The sequence below is a fragment of the Nipponia nippon genome, unplaced genomic scaffold (genome assembly GCF_047370975.1).
Source record: "Nipponia nippon isolate SJK-2023a ecotype South Korea unplaced genomic scaffold, ASM4737097v1 scaffold_4, whole genome shotgun sequence".
NCBI lineage: Eukaryota > Metazoa > Chordata > Aves > Pelecaniformes > Threskiornithidae > Nipponia > Nipponia nippon.
The window spans coordinates 100,161,742-100,182,111 of record NW_028262358.1 but is presented as its reverse complement, the minus strand read 5'-3'; the positions used below and the strand labels follow the sequence as shown (position 1 = coordinate 100,182,111).

The 20,370-nt window shown below is 39.9% G+C and overlaps 1 protein-coding gene across 5 annotated transcripts in view; it reads left to right on the top strand.

The window, feature by feature from the left end:
- Positions 1 to 20,370, top strand: part of MLIP (muscular LMNA interacting protein) — a 119,034-nt gene that overhangs the window by 35,724 nt on the left and 62,940 nt on the right. For all 5 annotated transcript variants that reach the window (XM_087775086.1, XM_087775082.1, XM_087775085.1 and 2 more), the window contains exons 2-3: positions 12,283 to 12,441; positions 14,447 to 14,815. In XM_087775086.1, coding sequence (XP_087631212.1) covers positions 12,283 to 12,441; positions 14,447 to 14,815 — 528 coding nt within the window. The remainder of the gene's footprint in view (positions 1 to 12,282; positions 12,442 to 14,446; positions 14,816 to 20,370) is intronic.

Below are 20,370 nucleotides of genomic sequence, written 5' to 3'. Positions count from 1 at the left end.
AAGAATTTACCATGGACTGTCAGAATATTTTAGTATAGACAAGGTTATAGGCACTTACTCAGGCCTGCATAGAAAGCCTGAGGCAAAGTATAGATTTCAGTTTGCAGGCTGCCCAGATTTGTTGGCTAAAGAAATTATGCTTGTTCTTGGTACAAAATGTGCAGTCTGCTGTGGAAAATCTACTCCTATTATTTCTCCTACACTCTAAAATATCCGAGGAATGGTACATGACTGTATTTAGCTGAATGATTATGCCAGAGTGCAGAACTCAAAATGGCTTTTTTTAATGAGACAAAGTCAAGTTTGTAAAATGACAATTCTTCACACAAATGCTTTTTTTTTAAAAAAATAAAAATAAAATGACTTAATCGAAGCAAGTGTAGCTATTCTTCCAAATAGATAAAGTTGTATGAGAATGACCCTGGCACTGTTAAACATGCGGTATTCTTGACATCTGGGAAAACTAAGGTTAAATGTTTAAAGAGAGCTGCTTTTTAACAATTAGCACAGAGTAGAAAATGAGATCCTAAGTTTATCATCCTGCTCTCCTGTGAACATGCAGACGAAGCCAACAGCCATTCAGCTTTACCTTTTTGTTTGTTAGTAGCTGAGTGCCAGAGTAATTACTCTTTGTAGCCAACATTCTTCTGGGCCCACACAGACCTACTCAGAAAACAGCTTATTAAAAGGACCTCTGAAAATCCTTACTGAGAAGGGGAAAATATGACCTCTTCTTCAGTTTTATCACATACATTTCTTCACTGCTTTTTTATGTTCATTTTTTATTTATCTCCCAACTGTGCTCTACATACTACAGACAGCAGCCTGGGGAAAGAGGCATCTGAATTATCTGAGTTTTATTAGCAGAGGACAGGTAAGAATGCTTGTAGATGGGCTCATATTGATTATTCCTTAAATCCCTTGCACAGATGACTGTAAAGGGTGGTGTGGCTTCTGATGGGAAGCCTATTGCTGATTAGACAGGATGAAATAATCCATTTCTTAATGATTAAAATACCACTGTCTCCTCCTATGGTTGGTTAAAAAGCTGAAAATTTAGTGTCTGATATTTCCAAAATACTCTGTGTATCCCTAATGTACCATCAATGAGAACTCTGTTCTCTTCCTTACGGAAAGGAGCTGAGGGATCTGGGCTAGCTGGTATTATAAGACTTTTGCTGCTGTCTGCTGGAATGGCAGCAGAAAAAATGACAGCAGATAAACTAGAAGTCCTCACTCTAGTCATACAAGAGTGGATAAAGACTAAGGTTTTAATTTGCACTTCATGAAATCTAGGAAACCGGCTCCTTTTTTTCTGAAATACCTTTTTCTGATTGATCAAAAAACTGATAAATCCAGATGCCAGACGGCATTTCACATCTTGAAAATCATATTTGAGAGTATGTCATGATCAATTAGTGAGATAACTCTAAACGTGAAAGATGTGCTATTATCTGTCATTGATATGTGGGTGCCAGGTGCATAGCCTTTGAAAACTTAAGCTGTACAGCTCTATGTGTTTGTTTATACCCTTTGAATCCCTGCTCCAAAAATATAGCTCCTTAGCAAGACAAATGCCCAGCCACAAGATGTAGCAGTTTGGGAAAGGAGGTATCTATTGAAAATGTCATGCTTCAGAGATTTAAAAGAAATAAAACTGAAAGCTTTATAATAATAATGGAAGAGTCTGAACACAGGAGACTTGATAGAATCTGTGCTGCCAAGAGCAAATCACATCAACTTGTTCTTTCCCCCTGTCGGATCAATTATTTTTAAATGAAAAGTTACTTTCCAATTAAACCAAACTTGGCCACAATGTTTTAACACTCAAAACCCCTTACTTTTTAGAGTTTTCAAAAATGAAAATATTTTTTAAAAATTAACCTGAAAAAGCTATCAAAAAATTAAATGTACTTTTAACATTGTTTAGCTGAGAAAAGACAGAATTAATAAAAGAGGGAAATGAGAGGAAAAGGAAACTTTTAGGGAACCAGAAACAGTCAAAATGAATGAGGAGACAGCTGTCAGTGGAGAGCATATGTGTATGGTACCTATAGGATGTGCGTGAGTAACAGCATCTCTCTGCTTTTTGGTGTTCCAGTGAGAGCAGGTGGAGCTGGTTGGTTGTATCTGGGGGCAGCAGGCAATGGCAGGAGCTACTAACCTGGGGCAGAGAGAACGAGCACGTTCAAGTCACCCACAGGGAGCTGAAGTCTCTGGGTGAGGAGAGACCTCCCGGTGTTTGAAACTGTCTTGTATCCTCTCCTGGAAAGAGGAGGTTTTCTTTGCTGAAAGTGCTGGAAGTGAGAATGAATTTGAGCCTGAACCTGTGGTCCTTCAGGTTTGAGGAGAATTTTTTTAGAGTAAGTGCTACAATACCAGGTGACTGTGGTATAAAGAGCCATGGTTGTTCATTTCTTGATATCAGACTTGGATGATAGGCGTGTCCACACTCTGTGTTGAAGTGTTTTGGGTAGAGTTACACCTGGGGAAACACAGAGAGACTGCCAGTGCTGTTGTGTACGCTGAAATACTGCTAAAGCGCTCCCGCTAACAGCAGGTTCATAGTGAAGCACTGAGAGCCCCGACATCCAGCACATCCTCATCAGAGTCCATGAGGGATTTCACACACAACTGTTAACCTGGAGCTGTTTAAAGCATATCTTAGCTGCTGTAAAGTGAGGCTGTACCAGTACTCCTTCAGTTGTGCGTAAACAAAGCAGGAAGGTAGTTCTTCAAAAACGAGCAGAAAGGTTGCACAAATGGGAAATGCTCAATCTCATCTGCTTCATCCAAATCACTAACAAGCCTCAAGGGTGTGATGAAAGACCAGCTACCTTATGCAAGCTAGAGAAACACACATAGAGAAGCAAAAATTTGTACTTAATCTAATTGAAGTATTAACAGTCTAATCACAGAGTTATAAAGTTGTTAATTCCTTTTTCCCTGACAAGGGGGTCAAGTTGGAGGAGGCACTCATCACAACCAATATTTATCAGAACACTTTTTATTAGCGAAGCTATTATCATTAATAGAATGAGCCTGTTCTTATTAACAGCGGATAACTATTCACACGGTGCATTTAGTTACTCATACAGGTCTCTCATACACTCATGCCCTAACTCATAGCTACCCAGCTGGAGCCACGGTTGGAAGGGCAACCCTTTGTGCAGAAGCAGAAGGTTCTGCTGCTATGCCTTTGGCTTCTAGGTGAGTGCTCAGAAAGTTATGTTAGGGGCCTCTTGTTTCTTTGTTTGTATGTATAATCCCAAAGTCTTTGTCCGTGTACAGCAGCTACAGCTGTCTGGAATGGGGTTCGATTTGTTCACTGCTGATGCCAGTGTGTCCTGGTGGTCTTAGGCAGATTGGCCTGACTCTTGGTATTCTGAATTTATCATTTTTTGTGTATCTAACTGGACAACTAATCTCCTGAGTTTATCAGTTTAGAAAAGACTTCCATGCACCACCTCTCATACTTACCCTCTCTTCCATCTACTGTTTTATCTTAGCACCTCCTCATTGTGCTGTTCACACAAATGCACACAAATTCATATGTACATGGGGCTTACATGATGATTACTAGTCCAGCTACAGTGATACTCACACTTAAAGTCCAAATGATCCAATTATCACAGGTCATTCTCAATAATTATAGAGTTAAAACTGACCTAGACAAACTTTCTTATTTCTACCACTTCTTTTTTTTCTACACATTGTTATGTAAGCTGCCAGCATCTCCAGTTGTTTGCAGGGATGTGTATGATGTTGATAGTGGGGCTTACTTCCCCTGCGTTTTTAGCCCACTTGAAGTTATTTTTCTGTGTTTGTTAACAGTTCACTTACCTGTTCTTTCTTCATTGGCCAGCAAATTCTATGTTATATCCCAATCTATGGTGTTTGATATGTTTTACATATGCTGGATACTGGTTCTTTGCTTCCTCTGTTGTCCTTAATACCAGCACACAAAGTTGCATTCCTGTAGTGAATAATAACTGATTATTAATGGTTTGTGCTTGTAGCCCCAGGCCCCCCATCTTATACTTGCACTTTCAGGGCTTCTGCTATTATCTTGTACTTGTACTTTTGAATGCATCTGTTAAAATCCCCTGCTTTTCTTCGGCAGCCTTCAAGCTATGGTTTCCTGATAACATGACATATGTTTTATTAGCACATATATATCCTTTTTCTGGAGTGACTCCATAGTTAGTTCACTGCACAAAAATAATGATCCATTAGAAGCCACATGCAGGGATACGTATAGACACAGATGTGGTGCTGGGCACCACCTGCTTCCAAAGTGTGTTTCTTGCAACAATATCACTGGTGTGTTACCAAACTTGCTTTGCAATGCATCTTTGAAAGAAGAACTGCTGAGGTGCTCATCTGTGGTGGCAGCACCGCGTGGGCTTGATCCTCCTGTGGTGGTGAGGGCAGGACTGGCAGTGCTCAGCAGTGTGGTGGCAAAACCTCACCGCATCTGAGCCTCAGCTCCGTGGGGAGGGAGCTGGTCTGGCTGAAATCCCTCTGTCCCTCAACCACTTAAGACATCTTGAGAAACCAAAGGGCAAATTGCTGATCCATGCTCCTGTAAAATTGAAGTTCCTTGCTAACAACACCCCACAAGACCGATCTCTCAGTTCTGACAGATGTAAGTAGGGATTTATTTCTATTCCCAGTGCTTGATTTGAAAATTACACCTGCTTACTGAAAGGTGCAGCTTTTGGAAAAAGAAAATGAGGGGAATTATGTCATATGCACTAATGAGACTGTGCTCCAAGACTGCTGTGAGGATGACAGCAGCATTCTGGGACTCTCTTGCAGGGCCGAAATTGCAAGAAACTTTTACAGGAAAAAGAATAAATTCAGGTTAACTTTCAATTTCTCACTGAATAATTGAGATGGAGTTGTTCAAAAAAGGACTGGAAAACTGGGATCTGTTGTGCCTTGTTGCTGTTATACCAATGTGACTAAGTGGTCTGCAGCTTTTTTGTTGGGCAGAAGTATCATGACATTGCATAAGCATATATTAGGTGTATCAGTGTGTGTGAATGTGCATACACCGGTATGGATACTCTATGTAAGAACTCGTAAGTCCTATGACCTTGTAAGGACCTGAGTTTAAGTGCACATATTTTTATGTATCTACAGGCACTGGACTTGGTCTGATGTCTCCCATTTCTAAGGGAGTCTTCTGGCCGCTAATGTATTTGATAAGTGGTCCATGTGCATGCTAGACAGCACCAGTTTTGGGTTTTATTTTTTAATTTTCTTTTGCAATGAGCCTTCAAACTTTTTCAGTCTACTTTTGCCAGTCCTTGACTGCCTTCTGTGCAAGACCAGATGGCAGGCCTGGCCATACTACAAAAAAAAACCTGTGCAAGATCAGCAGCAATATTTCTGGGTCATTTCTGATCGATCCATGCAGTAAAATGAATGCAGGACAGACAGAAGGAAATGGTGATTACCTGCTGAGGCAGTAGCTGGAGGCAGTCTGGGTGTGGGACTGCCTAGCTGGAGGTTTGTGCATGGGTAATGGACTTTGCAGCTTGAGATGTTACAACAGAGGTGTTTTTACCTTGGAGGGTGTTGCTGCCTAGGAGATTTAGGAACCTGGAGCAAATAAGGGCTTTAAGGGTGTCAGCGATCCTAAAATATGATTTAGAGACCCAGGTCACCTTAGGGTCTAATATTTTCTGACCATTTAGTCAAAATGCATTTAATTAAATCAATTAAACATAACAGGCAAGGCATTTTACCCTGCTTTGCAAAGGAGGAAATGAAAGGATATCTTTACTTACTTTTCACCATGCTTAGCTGCATGTGTGTAGGCCACTATGAAAGAGCAATTACAGTTGTATAAAGTCTGCTGGGCTAAAGAGCTAATTAAAATTATTGTTGAAAAGAAACACTTCAGCTGAATGAGCTCTTGCATTTTAAATAATAGCTTACAATTTTATACTATTATTCATTTGCTCTTTCTAGTGCTTTACACACATTAGTTTTCAAAAGATATTTGTCTGCATGTGCATTTTAGTATGTGGTGCTGTATTGAAAGAAGCAAAAGTGATTTGCTGAAGGTGATAAAATGGGCACATCACAGCGCTTGGGGAAGTTCCTAGACCACAGCTATCGGTGGAAATTTTGGCACAAACTACAGCTGGGCTGTTATTTCATCCTGGACTTTTGGAGTGGATTTAGCTTTTCCCCTGAAGTTTCACAGATGATAGATACAAAGTCAGTGTTCAGATGATCATCTGCTGCTGTTTGTAAAGAGTTTTAGATAAGACAGAGCTCATATTTCACAATAATCAGCTAATCTGTATTAGGTTACTGTGATAGCTATAATAAGTCAGGATATGAAGATATGCTGAAGATTCCTACATCTCATTAACTGATCATTTCATGCGTAGTAGACTAGCCTTGTTCTCTGTCTCAAGGAGGAGACAATGTCTCTTCTGTGTTTTGACTTTAGTCTGAACACAGAAAAGGAGTTTGAGTAGAGGTTACACAACCCGGGCCGTGTTTTTGGATGGCCCCTCTCCCTGCTGGGCGAGCGGCTTTAGCTGTGCTCTGTGTGTTAGAGCTATATTTATCACGCAGGAATTGTGGGCCTGTGAATTTGTGCTCTGACCAAAACAGTGCGTCAGTCAATGTGTTTCTATGGTATGATGCACATGCTTGTTATTTTGCTATTATTTGTCATCTATTTCCTTTTCTGTCCTTTAAACAAATAAACAGCCTCAAAAGCGAGTACTTGATATTTCAAGAGTGAGGTTTTCTCAGGGTGTCGTTTTATTAGCAAAATGACTTACATTAGCAAATCAGTGGAAGAAGTGGTAATGTGAACCAGCATATTAAATTTCACTTTAGCAATCTGTATTCCAGAAGGAAATCCTGGGAATCAATCACTGACAATGGGACCTCAATTTAAATTACAAAATAGGCAGTATGCTGAATGTATATAGAGCATGGGAGAGATTAAATAGAAGTGTTCATTTGTCTTCATAAGGTAACCGAGACAATAAAAAGTAAGGACTGTAGAAGCTGCAGTAATGAAAACAATAATTAATATAATTTAAGTTACTATCCGCAGGGCAGTTCTAAATTGATGGTATTAAGTATGCAACAAACCTGTTTGTAAATTGATGACATAGGAAGTTATGGAAGTAATCTAGAATAAGTTTCTCCTTTTGAAGCTATTTGACAATGTATTATGCAGCAGCCTATAGCCCCCAATGGATATTCAAAGGTTATTTATATTAAACTCTATAATTTATATTCTACAAAGAACTAATTAACATGAAAGGATGCAATTAAAAACAATCAATTATTTAATTGTGCATAAAGTTGATTATATTATATAAACCAGAATTCATTAGTAATAACTTGAATAGACATTGCATATGGTATTTTTCTGCCACCGTAACTCTGTTGATTCAAATGAATTACAGCAGCAGGGAATGTATGGCACTGAATTCCTTCTGCTGTTACTACTGGGTCTCGAAAAAGATGGATAATCTGCAAGAAAATTTCACTGATATATTTATTTATATTTTAATTTTAAGGTTATTTTGCTATTATTTACCTCTACATGTCAGTGTGGCTTTTAATAGATGTAATTAAATGCTGAAAGTCCACCCTGTTCATTTCTTTCAGTTCTTCAAGGACAGAAACATCAGCCAGAGAGATATAGTAAATGAGCTAGTATATGAAAAAGGTGCAAAAATCTTTTCTTCACCTTAAAAAAAAAAAAAAAGTATGTAATGGTTCCTTCTGCTTCACATTGTCCAGTTAAAACTTAAATTTTAAAATGTCAAAATATTTTTACTTGTTTTTCAAAGTCTGTAAAATGAAAACAACCACTTAAAAGAGATTTTTAAACAAAAGGTTTTTCTCTTTTGTTTTCCCCAGTGGAAACGTTTGGGTTTTCTGACCACTCTTGTGATATTTGCTCATTGTCTAGGTTTCTGTGATGCAGCCTAAATTGCATGACCAGTTAGTTTTACCTGCTAGAAGTTCCTGTTTCCCACTCGCTATGAGTGAACCTAAGTGGGGCGCATTCCTCCACACTGCCTCACACAGTGTCTGGCAACTTAAAACTTTCTGAAATGCTGTAATTCTGTTTGCTGGTTTATACTTTCTAAACTCTGGGAAAAATAAAATACACTGGGAGAATATAAATAATACCATGCTTTAATGGCATCTTCCACCTGAGAAAATATTCTAGCTTGCACATCTTTATATGTGTTTTCCAGTCTTAGTTTTAGCTTGCAAGCAATTTTGATGGTTATTTCCACAAATTTTAGGCCAAATATAACAAGTTTTTCTTCATGTATTCTTTAATTTTTCCATCAAAACAATAAAATTGGAAGTGCAGGATAAGACGCAGTATAGAAGTAGGTGCTGACAAGATCTCCCCATTACTATGCAATGGTCTGGAGTCTCATAACTTGGCTTTTTGTTTGTATTTCCTCGTTATAAATATGCAGATAAAGTACTGGGAGTTTAGCAATGCTAGCACATTTGATTGGAATTTTCTGTTAAACTGTTTGTGTGGGGGCTTGCTATTTGCTCACTTTTTCTTTCTCTCTTCCTTTTTCTTTTATAAGAATATTTTGTGCTCTGACACGAGAATACTTGCTGATGATACAAAACAACGGATGTCAAGTGTCAAAAAAGAGCATGACAAGAGGGTGAGATAGAGGGGAAAAATGTTAGTAAAGACAACCGAGGTAGCCAGAGTCACTAACTGCATTTCTTAGTTAGAGAGAGAAGGTGAAAACAGAGCCGCAGACCTGCAGGAAAGCAAAGACCCTCTCTACCTGATTTCAGTGGAGACCCAGGTGCTGTGTAAGACTGTAATGGACAGTGTCAGCTGTACAGAAATCACTAATGCCAATGCACCAATGCACACAGGTGCTCCTGCCTGTGTGCAGGTAATCCTGCTTCTTGAAGAGCACCTTTGGATAGAGCAGGTGCTCGGATGGAGGCTGCATCCCTGGCTGCATTCTATGGACTGGTGGCTGCTGGCTAATGAGTATGTCCTTGAGTACTGATGCTACTCTGTTGACTTGTATCAGGAGCACGGACTGTGTTGAATGTGCCAGCTATTAATATTTTAAAATTATGTTGCTGCTTTATGAAGAGGAATGCTCAGACTCAGGTACCATGGCTGCTGAGAGAAGGACAGAACTATGTTGTTTCCCCCTCACACAAAATAACATCCAGAGGTCCTGGCATGGTGCAGTTAGCAGCCACCCTTTTGCTACTGATTCAGGCCATCCATCGTGTGCTCTGGTGCTTGGCCACTTGTGTGAAGTGGAGGGGGGAAATTAGGAGACCACCTTGTCCCTGCAGCCTTGCAGTGCACGCCTCTAACTGGGTAGCAATCCTGCAGTGTAACGTAACCTACTCATGTGAGTTTGTGAATGTAAAGGTCCGATTTCAGAACCGAGATATCTGCCATTTATTCTGATTTTTCACTTTCAAACATCAAAACACCTTATTCTTTCAGAATTAGAGACAGGCCATGGAAATTTATTCTGGGTGTGTCTGAGAGAGCAGAGTTCTCCTAAATTGTAGAGAAAACAGCAGTTGACAGTGTTTTTATAAATAAACTGCCTCCGTTTTGCTCAAGCTCTCCAGGAGACAGCTGTCAGTGGAAGTAACTAATATTTGCTTAGATTTTTTAAAAACTGGAAATCTGTGTTTATTGTTTTTAATGTTCCAGCCACAAGAAGACAGAGTCATGTGAATGTATTCCATAATCCCACTCTCTTCCATAATTGCTATTTACTTATGGATGCAAATTACAAAGAAGCATAATGAGAGCCATAGCTCTCCAATTTGTTTCACTTTAAACAAAAGTAAGCCAAAAGAGTCAAAGCAATGGTCCTGTTTTTTTCTATGATTCAATACAGTTCAAGGTTCTGCATATTAGAGTTCATTGAAAACACAATTAACTGCCATAAGCTTTAAATCATAGAATCATAGAATGCTTTGGGATGGAAGGGACCTTTAAACGTCATCTAGTCCAACCCCCCTGCAATTGGCAGGGACATCTACAACTAGATCAGGTTGCTCAGAGCCCCATCCAGAGTGGCCTTGAATATTTCCAAGGATGGGGCATCTACCACCTCTCTGGGCAACCTGTTCCAGTGTTTCACCACCCTCATTGTAAAGAATTTCTTCCTTATATCTAGTCTGAATCTACCCTCTTTTAGTTTAAAACTATTGCTCCTTGTCCTATCGCTATTGGCCCTGCTAAAAAGTCTGTCCCCTTCTTTCTTATAAGCCCCCTTTAAGTCCTGAAAGGCTGCAATAAGGTCTTCCCGCAGCCTTCTCTTCTCCAGGTTGAACAACCCCAGCTCTTTCAGCCTTTCCTCATAGGAGAGGTGCTCCATCCCTCTGATCATTTTTGTGGCCCTCCTCTGGACCCACTCCAACAGATCCATGTCCTTCCTGTACTGAGGACCCCAGAGCTGGATGCAGCACTGCAGGTGGGGTCTCACCAGAGCAGAGTAGAGGGGCAGAATCACCTCCCTCGACCTGCTGGCCACGCTTCTTTTTATGCAGCCCAGGATACAGTTGGCTTTCCGATCTGCGAGAGCACATTGCTGGCTCATGTCCAGCTTTTCATCTATCAGTACCCCCAAGTTGTTCTTAGCAGGGCTGCTCTCAATCCCTTCATTCCCCAGTTTGTACTGATACTGGGGATTGCCCTGACCCAGGTGCAGGACCTTGCAGTTGGCCTTGTTGAACCTCATGAGGTTCACATGGGCCCATTTCTCCATCTTGTCCAGGCCTGTCTGGATGGCCTCCCGTCCCTCAGGCGTGTCAACTGCACCACTCAGCTTGGTGTCATCTGCAAACTTGCTGAGGGTGCACTTGATCCCACTGTGTGTCGTTGATGAAGATATTGAACAGCACTGGCCCCAGTACGGACCCCTGAGGTACACCACTCATCACTGTTCTCCATCTGGACATCAAGCCATTGACCACTCCCCTCTGGATGTGACCATCCAGCCAATTCTTTATCCACTGAACAGTCTACCCATCAAATCCATATCTTTCCAATTTAGAGAGAAGGATATTTTGGGGGACTGTGTCAAAGGCCTTGCAAAAGTCTAGATAGATGACATCCGTAGCTCTTCCCTTGTCCACTGATGTAGTCACTCCATCATAGAAGGCCACTAGGTTGGTCAGGCAGGACTTGTCCTTGATGAAGGCGTGCTGGCTGTCTCAAATCACCTCCCTGTCCTCCCTGTGCCTTAGCACAGCTTCTAGGAGGATCTATTCCATAAAATAAGATGATAAAACAAGGGAAAATCTATACATTCCATAGTTGTGAATCAGAAAGAAGGATTTTCTACACCAACAAGTAATGGGAAAGTCAGCATATCAGGTTCAGTGGTTTGGGATGTAGTTCCCTGTACTCACCTTGCCAAGGTCTTTGGAGTTCCTCTCCCTGGTATCTGGCAAAGCAACTGAGAGTTTCACCATGGTGTGGACTTCTTTTTCCTGTCCAGTATCTCCTGTGAAGGAGATGGAAGTGATGGGAGAGCGCTGCCATAAAACTGAACATTTAGGTCAAATTGCCTTCTCTTAAGATCTCTTCTCTTCAGTGCATTCAGGCCCTACATACACGGTCCTAGTGAGAATGCAAGTTGGGGATGGAGAAATGAGAAGACAGACACAGAATTAGTTGGTGTATGTGGCTGAACAGTCCAGAGAAAATGGGAGAAAATCCTTTCCTTGAATCAGAATTCATCCCAGATGTTGTTCAGAATTAACTTCATTTGCATTAGAAAATGTAAACATGTTTTGCTTTCTTTTTGCAGAGCAAAGGTTCTTCCAATTTGTTATAAGTTGTTAAGCAAATACTCTAGGGGCTCTATTATGTCCAGATACAGCAGTATAATTACATTGTTGTTCTACTAACGTGGAGTTAAACAAAGATCAAAGCAGCCTTGAAATGAATTGAATATGGTTTTCTGTTTCTGGTATGGAAAATGGAAAGAATAACAAACTATTGAACAAATTTTCTCCTGTCTGCTGTGCCACGCCATTAGAATATATATGATATTGTTGGGTATAACCAAGGCAGTATTCTGTCTGTTAAAGAAGACCTTAATATACAATGACCTGTTAAAAAACCCAATGACCAGTATAGTTAATAATAGACTTGTAAGTTATGTAGATGAAGTAACTAATGTTATTTCAAGTCTGACAAAAATAATTTTTATTTGGACAAAAAAGTTGAACTAATTATGTGTTTTGTAGGTCACTTCTCAAGAATCTGGAACCAAACCACTGACCTTCACATTTGTACCATCCATTGGAAGACTTCCAACTCATTTTGAGGTTGTAGATGTCTCTAAGTTCCTTGTGACAATTCCAGATGAGCCAAAGGATCTGAGCAATCAAGAGATTATAAATAAGGTAGATTTTTGTTTGTGTTAATTTTTCCACTCTTTCAAAAGATACAGAAAATTTTGTCCTGAGCATCCTGAACTGAAGCTCTTTCCCTTGAACTGTTTCTTGGCTTGTGCTTCATTTTAATTACAAAGCCTACCAGAGATGCAGAATCGTTGTGCAAGAGAAGGCTGATATCTGCTCAACAGATTGTTTTGCCTTTGTCAGAGTTTATGTTGGAAGGAAACCCTTGCCCATCTCAATACTGTCCTCTGTCAGTCATGCAAGGGCTATATTCTTGGCAGACAAGGAGGCATTCCTTCCTAATCTTCATGGGAGCAAGGGTGGTGTGTGAGGAGTGTTATCACATGAGAATCAACCAAGAGTTGGTCACTGGATCCTGGTTTCAGCAAATGCCAGTGCTGTGGCTTCCAGCAAAGGTGCCAATCCCTTTCAGAGCTGTGTAGTAATGCATCAAAGTAAAAGCTTGCTTTTTGTTTTTGAAAGCTTGTCCCGACGATTTCCCGTGACGGTGAAGCCAGCAGCACAACATTCCTGGTTCTCCTGCCCTTAGCCAGCCCATAGTGTTTGTTATTCCTTTCCTGTCTCACAATGCTTAACAGCCTCTTATTTTATTCCATGCTGCTTGAGCGGAAACTGGAACCTTCAGATTAATATTAATGCTTATGGTGATTCTGCTCTTGTGTAACATCTCCTTCCCTGGGACATTGCTGGGGCTGCACTTCTTGGTGCTAATAAACTTTTCACAGTCCTCTGACCTGAACATGCTCCAGCATTTTCAGTGGCCTATCTGACTAAAAAAGCAGTTGGTCTGGGCAGAGAATGGACATGTTTGAAGACACATGCACTGGAATATTATCCTCAGGATGTTTGATTCATGAGTTACATATCCAGCCACTCAGTATTGGTTTTGCTGTAAGTAGTTCCTTGGGTAATGCAGAATCAGGTATTCCTGACCTCTGTCTCTCTGTGTTTCTCTGTAGGCAGAGGAAACATTTCCTGGCAGTTGATGCAGTACTGAGGCCTTCATAGCACTGATTACTCCCTTTTCTAAAATGTCTAGAACCTGAAAAATATTTAAAAAAAACCAACCAACTTCAGATAATGAAAAGAACACCTCCAAAGTAATACTGGTGTTATTCCCCTTTATGATCCATTTTTTTTTTAAAGAACTGAGCTCCAGGGACTCGTGGAGCTGCCAGTGGAAATTTGTCATTACTGTATTCCTCAATCAGGATTCAAATATGAGCCCCATCTACAGGCTTTATTTTGCAGTACACAATATTTCTATTTTACCTGATTTCTCCTTCAAGAGAAATATGGTTTACCATAGTAGTTTCAATACTGAATGATTTGGTGATGTGCATGTCATATGCCCAGCTTGCACTACTCCTGCTCTCATCCAAAGCATGCTTGAGAAGTTACATACTGGAAGTGGAAATTGCAGAAGATACGAAGAACAATTGTGGTCTGTGCTGAGAAGCTTGAACATACAGTAAAGCTCTCTGACCTCAGATTCTTTGTCTGCTCTTTTCAGAGAATCCCCTGGCTTAAAGGCCTTTGTTTCTTCATTAATATGTATAGGTTTTGTCCCAGATTTGTCTGTCAGGCTCCTCTGAGGAGCATTGTCCGCTCCCGTGGATCCTGCAGTTGGGATGCCTTCCCATCGTGTCTGGTGTAGTCTGGTCTGACAGCTCATTCGGCTTGACTGCACCCTCCTTTTCGGTTCCCGTGCCAGCTCCAGGCTTGGGCCATTGTTGTGATCAGGGTCCCCTGTTGCTCTGCAGGTCGCTGGGAAGGCAGCCCCCGCAGCATCGGCTGGGGGTTGGAAGCGGAGGGCTCCCCGGGGAGCTGGTTTCTTCTGGATGCTCATGCCCAAATTCTTCATTCACCCTCTGCACTTGTGGTAGCACAGTGCCAACCACTGCTGCAAGCCAAAATTACTTTGCATTTTGGGGGAACACAAATAAAATGCAGCTAATTGGGATCTTTTTCCTTGTATCTTTTGCAGTCTAACGTAGTCTCTGATGAGCTGGCCTTAAAGAGCGGGGCCAGACAAGACCGTGTGTCTGCCATCTGTACAGACAGCACCGGAACAGCTTTCCAGTCCCTGGGGTGTAACTCAAGCAAAGGAGAAATGCAGGAGAATGACCTTTTTAAGGCTGAGTTTATCCTGATTACGGACTCTGGTGATGAAGATGAAGTAGCCGCTGCCTCAAACAACATTCATCTGCCTTCCAATGGCTACGGTCCCATCAGCGCTCAGCTGCTGGCCACATCCCACGTTTCCCCTGGCACCGGGGCAGGGAAACCTCCTGGTGATGGGCACGTTCCAGGTGCTGCACTTTCCCACAGCACTGCTGATCTGCAAAAACATCAGGTAACCTGCTCTTTAAACTCTAGAGCTAACCTTTGCTTTCTAAAGCTTTCAGGATATGGACATGGACACGGAGTCAATTTATAAAGCAGCTTGGCCAATTTGTTCTTTAATTAGCATTGTTGTTGGCCATTCCTGTAACATTTGGACTCTAAGGAGTTGTCCCAGCCCTTCTGACTTACTGCCTCTCCCTATAGCTCTGGTGTATAAATCGAGCAGGTAATACAGATCTATTGTTCCTTCCTTTAAGAGCAGGTCAACATGACAGCAAGTTAATCAGAAGGTGTTAGATTCTTAGCTAGTCTAAATTCACTAAGGTCGTTGAAATCAATGGAGCCAGTAGATCATTTGAATTATTAGCATCAGACTTCTCAGGCCTATTTTTTTCTCAGCACCCGCTGCGGCCTTTTATGCTGGAGAAAGAAGCTGTAAAAATCCCATTATTCTGATTGTTAGTTAGCACTGACTTTGCACAAGTGTAATGAACTAATGAAGTTGAAAAGTGCATTTTATGTTCATCTTTATAGGGCACATTTATTGATTTATTGAAATTTTAAATTGCCAACGGGAGAATTCAAAAAAGGGTCTTTGAAATGTTTCATTTTCAAAACACATCAATCCAATTTACTGCATGAAAAGTTAATATCTCTCATCTTGGAAAGCACTGATAGTTTTCAAGACTGTATATGCAGTGGAAAGCTCAGCCTTTAGTAAAATAGCAACATCCTTCTCACATGGAATAAATTCAGACATTTCCTTTGACCTCAACAGGATTTCCATGGGTTGAAAATGCCATTCTTCATTGATCATATTGTAAAAAATGTTGAGCATGGCTACTTTGTCTCTGAAAATGAATAGAACTTCCTATCTTGTGTTGAAATACTTGTGCTACTCAATTTTTCATCAAATTCAGTGTCAATTTTTGATTGAGGAAATTGTGAATAAGGAATCCAGTCTGGTTTGGGATTTACAGCATTATGAAATATTAATTTCTTTCAAAAAACTCCCAGTGAAGTCAGTGAGAATTTTACCTGAGGAAGGTGTAAAAGCATAGATAAATCTATGTAGGGGAAGCAGCTTGTAAAAGAATAATTGTCCTAGGGAAATACAAATTTACTTCGGCAATGTTCAGTATGCAGATTCTGCCAGGCTTACTTGGGTGGTTTATTTAAAAGCTACAAATTATGTGGATTTTTTGCAAGACTATACAGAAAAATTCATATGCTGTAGCCTTCCTAAGCTTTTGATGACTTGACAAGTAAACAGAGATTTGCCTGGTAAAGTAACAGAAAATACAGATTGCAAAGAACAAGGAATTAAAGCTTAACTTTACTAGCTGTTCATCTGAATGTGAAGAGAGACAGTACGTAGTATGGGTAATGCATATCTCATCATTATTCTTAAGTTGCAGTTTTTCAAGACTGTACTTCCTTAGTCTTAATTTTCTAAATATCTCTAGCTGTCTCTTATCTCTTCATAAGAAGATGTTTTTCACGAAGTTGCTTTCCACTGATGTTCTGATTCTTCTTCAATGTTTCCTTGGGCATCACTCCTTCTGGCTTACTATCTAATGAAGTATTATCAGTTCAGAAATAAAGGAAAAATACAAAATGATTAAATAGATGTATTATTTATCTTTTGGTAGATTTCTTATGTACAAAGGATTCCATATAGGGGCTACCTTGTCAATTCTAGGATTATAATGGCAGTATCATGTCCCACTTCAGAGTAATTACATAAAACATTATGTTCATTTAAAAGCATAATTAGAATATGGGTTTCCTGTCAGAGATGAGAAAAACAAGAACCAGCATTGGGAACTATTGTGTTGTACAGAGGATCACTCCAACTGAACCATAGGGCTCCTACAGCTTCATTTGTTTCTGACTTTTTTAAAATGAAAGAAAAAAAAAAAAAGAAAAGCATCGAAAAAATGGAAGCTTCTATTGTTCCTTGAGGTGTAAAGGTCCTGACTGATGTTGGAAAATGCTATGCCATATTCAAAGTCTGAAAAAATAACCAGTTAAAAAAAAAAATCAGTTATTCTGGTCTTCTGGTCATACTTGGAACTTTTTGGTGCTAGTTTACTGCTTATATATTGTGCCTTTTTTTTTTTTTTTAATGTTAAAGAGAGTCTAGTTACGTGAGAGAGAGGCAGACTGACTCCGGCCCTCGAGAGTGCGCTCTTTGGGGTGAGGGGGGATGTGTCTTCTCCCCTGAATGCCAGGACATCAGTTCAGCTTGGAGAAACTTCTTGACTCATTATGGGGCATCAATAGCCAGAAGGCTTATTTAGCTAGTCAAAGTCACTTGGCATTCCTCTGTCCAGTGCATGTCATCTGGTTTGGCTTTTGCAGACAACTCAGTCAAGAGTCCCTACAAACTCCTGCCATTGCCAGGAAGAATGCACCTTCCTTGTTAGGAGAAATTGGACTGTTCTGAATGGCATCTATATTAACTGGGTCTCAGCTCGCAGGATGATTTACTGTGCTGTTTCCAGAGATTTTCCCAAGTTTTCCACAGTCTTCAGTGCTTCTTTCTGTCCTTCTGGCTTTCAGGTTGCAGGCTGTGGTAGGGAATTTACTTTATTTTTTTCCTATCTAGAATCAAATTCTACTGAGATCAAAGCATGGTTAACTCACTCCAAGACCAGGTCTACATCAAGCCACAACCTCTCTCAGATATGATTTCTGCCTTTTGGACTCTCCATTTGTCACACTCCTTCCCCTTTCCTGTTTGACCAGCACATCTCTCAGGGTCTTGCTGGTACAAGTAACCACATTTTTTGTGCCCTTCCAAAACAATGATCTTACCAGAAAGACCATTTGCCTTGTGTCCAGCTCATCTCTGCCATTTCAAATGTGCTGAATGTCTCCTGGGCAAGACTCAATACTAAGATTATGACCTCTTTGATATTTCTGGGATCATCATCTATGAGGCAACAATATCTTTTTCAAGTTCCTTGATCCCTTCATGCCAAGGTAACCTTGCCACCTATTTCGACTTTCTTTATATACTTTTGGGAAATGTATACCTAAGATGCTCCTGAGAAAAGAAAAAGGCTTGTAGTTGAATCACAGACCATAGGAACACAAACCCATTTCTGTCACTCACTTCCTCTGCACTAATCCAGTAGAACTACACAAGTGTTTTAAACCAGTAGAGAAACTGAATAGATAAAAAAGGCAAAACAATCCCATTGATGGATGGAAGTTGTTATATCTCATCTGCTGGCACTGGTGAGGCTGCACCCGTAAAACCATGCTCAGTTTGGTGGCTCCTCACCCCCAAATTCAAGAGAGATGTGAAGAAGGGAATGGGGGTCCAGTACAAAGCTATAAAGGTGGCCTGGGCACATGTGAGCTGTGGCTGAGGGAGGTAGCTTTGTTGACTCCCACCAAGAGGCAGCCAAGGAGTTATCTAGGAACAGCCCACAACTACTTGAAGGGCAGTTACAGAGATGACAGAGCCAAACTCTTCCCTGCAGTGGCAGGTGAGAGAGCAGTGGCCACAAATTGAAGGATGGGAGGTCCCAGCTGAACTTCTGGAGAAGCTTCCTCACTGGGAGGTGGTGCAGCACTGACACAGGCTTCCTGGGGGTGCTGGAGCCGCCTCCATTAGGGGCTTTAGAGACTTGGTGAGACATGGCCACAGCTGACCTGACCTGCTGGTGTTGGTGAAAGCCCTGCTTTGAGTAGGAGGCTGGACTAGATGACCTCGAGGAGTCACTTCCAACCAACTTTGATATGATTTTCTGATCCTGTAAATAAGAGGGTAATAATCTATAGATTTAGTTAACCCGGTAGGTAATACAATAGCAAAATCTTTTCAGAAGACTTGAATAATGGATCAATTAGCTAAACATATAAATGTTCAGTGGTGTTCAAACTGGAAGAATACTACAGCACAATGTCTTTATCATACTTGCAGGAGCATATTTATCATCTGTTACTATGAACATTTTCCTAGCTGCTTATAAATCTTTCTTATTAAGTTTTAACTAATTAGAAGTCATTGCACATCCTGCCTTTTCATTATGGAGTTTCATATTTGTTCCTCATTTTCTTTTAATCTGTTGTCTTTGTAAGGGAAATTGATCTATTCTATTTTGAAATATAGAGATTTCAATAGAGATTTCAGGGGTTTTTTTGGTAGTTGATCAACTCACTGTAAAATTTATCAGGCTGCTCCAAATTATCAGATATATTACCATGCTGCTTTTTAACTTGTTAAATAATTTTCTGTTTCGTGACATGTTTAATAACAATTTTTCATGATGCTTAAATATTGGTAAATTATTCTCAATTTCCAGTATTTTTTCTTATTCTTAATTAGTAGCTTTTTCAATGAGAGTCATAATTTCTTAATCCAATAGAATATATGGTATAATGGTATCATGGACATTCATTTTTATATTCTAATATTTGTACTGTATACATCCATTGGCTTTCCATTTCGGAAACACACGTACAAAATAAGGTGAGGTTAGTGTGGTTGTAAAGGCATTCTGATGGTTGGTGTTTATTTTTATCAATTAAGGCTTTTCTGAAGGTATTTTATACAGAAAATATCTTCAGTTTACAAAGCTTGCTATTTGTTTGGTATCATTTAGCAGGAAGAGCTTATTTTAAGTTGCATGGGCTAATAGGGTTCTGTTGTGCTTATTTAGCCCATATTTATCATTTTAGGTGTAGTTTAGCCTTTTAAAGCCTGTAAGTCTTGCTCTGCTTTCACAGGTTCTTCCAGAATGTGCTCTCACTAGAAAATTATGTTTTGTACTTATTTTTGTTTTGTGATGTATCAATACTATGTGATATAATAATAATAATTCCTCTCTCTTATGGGGAAGATATTTGTATTAAAAAATAGGATTCATAAGCTGAGCCAAAGCCATGCACAAGTCATGTATGTAGAAATGAGATGTTATAATTGTCTTTTATAGAATTGCTTAAGCTTTTCAGGGTATCAGACAATAGATAAATAGGTGTTCTTATATTTATATGAAGTTTGTAGGAATTAGAGTCAATTTCCCTGCTTTCAAATTGCTCAGTCAAAAGTTAGGTGATAATTTGTCACCTTTTGGTTTTACAGTTGACTTAGCTCACTATTTCATACTGATATGTTTTATTCATACTGTGTATACCCCAGTTTTTAATTTCAGCATTATAATAACTTGGAAGATTTTGAGAGAAATTCTTTCTTTAGAAGCATAAAACTGTATAAAAGGTTGATAATATACTTGTATGCTCTAATTAGTTTTGACAAATCCTAATTAGAACAGACCTAAGAAAAAAGGCACTCATGAAAGAGCTCATTACTGTTTTATTAGTGTATTGTATGACTGTGGAGAATGGGATAAGGACTCTTATATGCCTGCAAACTGTCAAATGCACTGCTCTGTGAACGACAAGAAAAGTGAAAAACAAACTGGATGTCTGATTTAAGTAGTTCTGAGCAAATTTCTTGTTCTGATATCACAGTGCTGCAGAAGGTGGTGTTTACTGAATGTGAAAATGAGTACTTGACCTGAATCTCATTTACAGAAAGGCTACTTTCCA